Below are 3151 nucleotides of genomic sequence, written 5' to 3' on the forward strand. Positions count from 1 at the left end.
TCTCTCTCTCTCTCTCTCTGTGACAAAACAAAACAAAACCCGACTCCGGTTCGACTCCAGTCTGAGACGGCCTAAAACCTCCACGATCATGGCAAGAGCGACCCCAAGCTCTAGTTCTACATGGGCTAAACCTCAAATCCCACATCAGTTTTCTTCGTCTTCTTCATCACTTGTGGATTTGGGCTTCTCCCTCAAGTCCATCTCCTTCGCCAAGAAGCCCATAAGCACCAGAAGAGCCAATGTTCAGTGCGCTTTAAACTCTCCGTCCATATACCATCATCTCTCCAGTCAAACCTATCCCCAACCACTCATCCCCAACGGTAATTCTCATGCAGCTCCCACTTCTAATCCCAAGACTCACCAATCTCCTCGATGGAATCCCTTCCAGAAAGCTGCTTCAATGGCTTTCGACTTGGTTGAGAGCGCGTTGGTCTCACGCGAGCTCCAGCACCCTCTTCCCAAAACCGCCGACCCTCGCGTCCAGATATCTGGCAACTTCGCTCCCGTCCCTGAACAACCCGTCCAACACTCCCTTCCCGTTGTCGGCTCCATTCCTGATTGCGTCAGTGGGGTCTATCTCCGAAATGGCGCCAATCCGTTATTTGAACCCGTAGCTGGTCATCATTTCTTCGACGGCGATGGCATGGTTCACGCCGTTACTATCAATGGTGGCGGAGCCAGTTACGCTTGCCGCTTCACTGAAACGGAGAGACTGGTTCAAGAACGAAAACTCGGCCGTCCGATGTTCCCTAAAGCCATTGGCGAGCTTCACGGGCACTCGGGTATTGCTCGGCTTCTCCTCTTCTACGCCAGAGGACTCTTCGGCCTCGTCGACCACCATCACGGCACCGGAGTTGCCAACGCTGGCTTAGTATACTTCAATGACCGCCTTCTTGCCATGTCGGAAGACGACCTCCCTTACCAAGTGCGAATAACTCCCTCCGGTGATCTCCAGACAGTAGGCCGTTACAGTTTCGACGACCAGCTCAAATCCAACATGATTGCCCACCCGAAGGTCGACCCAGAATCCGGTGAGCTGTTTGCTCTCAGCTACGACGTTATTTCCAAGCCATATCTCAAGTACTTCCGATTCTCAGCAGACGGGAAGAAATCACCCGATGTCGAAATCCCTTTACCGGCTCCGACAATGATGCACGACTTCGCAATCACGAAGAATTTCGTGGTCATACCAGACCAGCAAGTAGTCTTCAAGCTCCAAGAGATGGTCACCGGGGGCTCTCCTGTAATCTACGACAAAAAGAAGAAATCGCGTTTCGGAATTCTCGCGAAGAATGCCCAAAACGCCTCCGACATCATATGGGTGGAATCGCCCGATACCTTCTGCTTCCATCTATGGAATGCCTGGGAGGAACCCGAGACGAACGAGGTCGTTGTTATCGGCTCGTGCATGACACCGCCGGATTCGATTTTCAACGAATGTGACCAGAATTTGGAAAGCGTATTGTCGGAAATCAGATTGAACTTGCGTACAGGTAAGTCCACGCGCCGCCCCATAATCTCGGAATCGGTGAACTTGGAAGCGGGTATGGTGAACCGGAACCGACTCGGGAGGAAAACCCGGTTCGCATATCTCGCCATTGCGGAGCCGTGGCCGAAGGTGTCTGGTTTCGCGAAGGTAGACCTGTTAACAGGTGAGGTGAAGAAGTACTACTACGGCGATAGAAGATACGGCGGGGAGCCATTCTTCTTGCCGAAAGGCAAAGACGGAGAAGAAGATGAGGGGTACATTATGGCATTCGTACACGACGAGAGGACATGGAAGTCGGAGCTCCAGATTGTGAACGCGAAGGATTTGGGGGCGGAGGCGGAGGTGAAGCTGCCGTCACGGGTGCCGTATGGTTTTCATGGGACCTTTGTGGACGCGAAGGATTTGGCCAAGCAGGCATAGCTTCCGATGGGGTCCAAGTACAAATGTCAAAGGTTAGTGGACTGGTAATTCCTGATTTATATATTTTTGTTTTTTAAGTTTGGGAACTGAGATGGACATGTGGGGTAAAAAGTAAAAATATAGAAAAGGGAGGATTTTATTTTCACCTGAGGGATGGGTTGAGAGACAGGTCCCCGGATTCTCCTGGAATAGACGATAGACCCCAGAAGTAAGATTTTGTTTTTATTCGGCTTTGGTCTTTTCTCTCTTGGGACATATGTTTTGGGAATCAGTTTGTAGCTTTTCCTCCGTAGGTAAATCTAGCTCAGCTGGTCCCTGCTTTCTTTTCTCTTGGCTATCTGCTTGTATCTACACTCTTTAATGAATCCATAGTTTTTTTTTTTAGTCCTATTTTTTTTTATTTGTATTCCATGCAACTTTCTCTGTTAAAAATATCATTCGAAACTTGGCGACCCTAAATAATACTCTTCCGATTCTAAATATAAAACTCTTTTTATAGTGTAAATTATACTATAAAAAGGGTCTTATATTTATGATTGGAGGAGTATAAATATAACACTTATCTCTCTTAATCTCTCTGTATTTATCCATGTTTAAAATATTTGAATTCTGTAGATCTACTTATACTGCATAAAGTTTACATATAATCTAGTTTAGATGGCAAATCTCTTAATACTGTGTATATGATTTATATCATACATATGGCTAAACTAAATAAATTTTACTTCCAGAATAAATACGTAGTGTAAAAAAATTAAATTTATTGGTTGGGACCTTGTAGAACCTTTATAATGAGTGTACAACTTATGACAAAACAAATTTTAAAAAATCACATTTGTTGACAAAATAACCTAAATGTGTATTTTAAGAAAATAATATATATAATTGATTGCTTAATTTAAACGTTTCACGAAAAAGAAAGGACTTTTTTAAAAAAATTGATACTGGATTGGACATGTGCACTATGTTGTACTACCTCCATCCTAAATATAAGAATTAGTTGACTAATTTTAGTAAATTAGAAAAATAAGTTAATTAGTTATTTATAATAAATAGGTATTGTTTTTTCTAAAATATCTTTGCTAATTAAAACTATTATTATTAGAAGAACTCCCCTTAAAAAATACGTAAATATAAGAAATAAAATAAATTAAAATATTATATTTAAGATTAAAAAAATTAAATGAAATTTTACATTAAAAATAGAAGGCGGCAATAAATTTGCCAATTCACGAAGAATTT

At 42.9% G+C, this 3151-nt stretch overlaps 1 protein-coding gene across 1 annotated transcript; it reads left to right on the plus strand.

Annotated features, from left to right (window-relative positions):
- On the plus strand, positions 1-2299 carry LOC114722836 (9-cis-epoxycarotenoid dioxygenase NCED2, chloroplastic-like). The gene has a single exon (XM_028908949.1). The coding sequence runs from the start codon at positions 89-91 to the stop codon at positions 1907-1909; it is 1821 nt and encodes a 606-aa protein (XP_028764782.1). The 5' UTR covers positions 1-88; the 3' UTR covers positions 1910-2299.
- Positions 2300-3151: the final 852 nt, after the last annotated feature.

Source organism: Neltuma alba, unplaced genomic scaffold, assembly GCF_004799145.2.
Source record: "Neltuma alba isolate B1F8T4 unplaced genomic scaffold, ASM479914v2 tig00012116_pilon, whole genome shotgun sequence".
NCBI lineage: Eukaryota > Viridiplantae > Streptophyta > Magnoliopsida > Fabales > Fabaceae > Neltuma > Neltuma alba.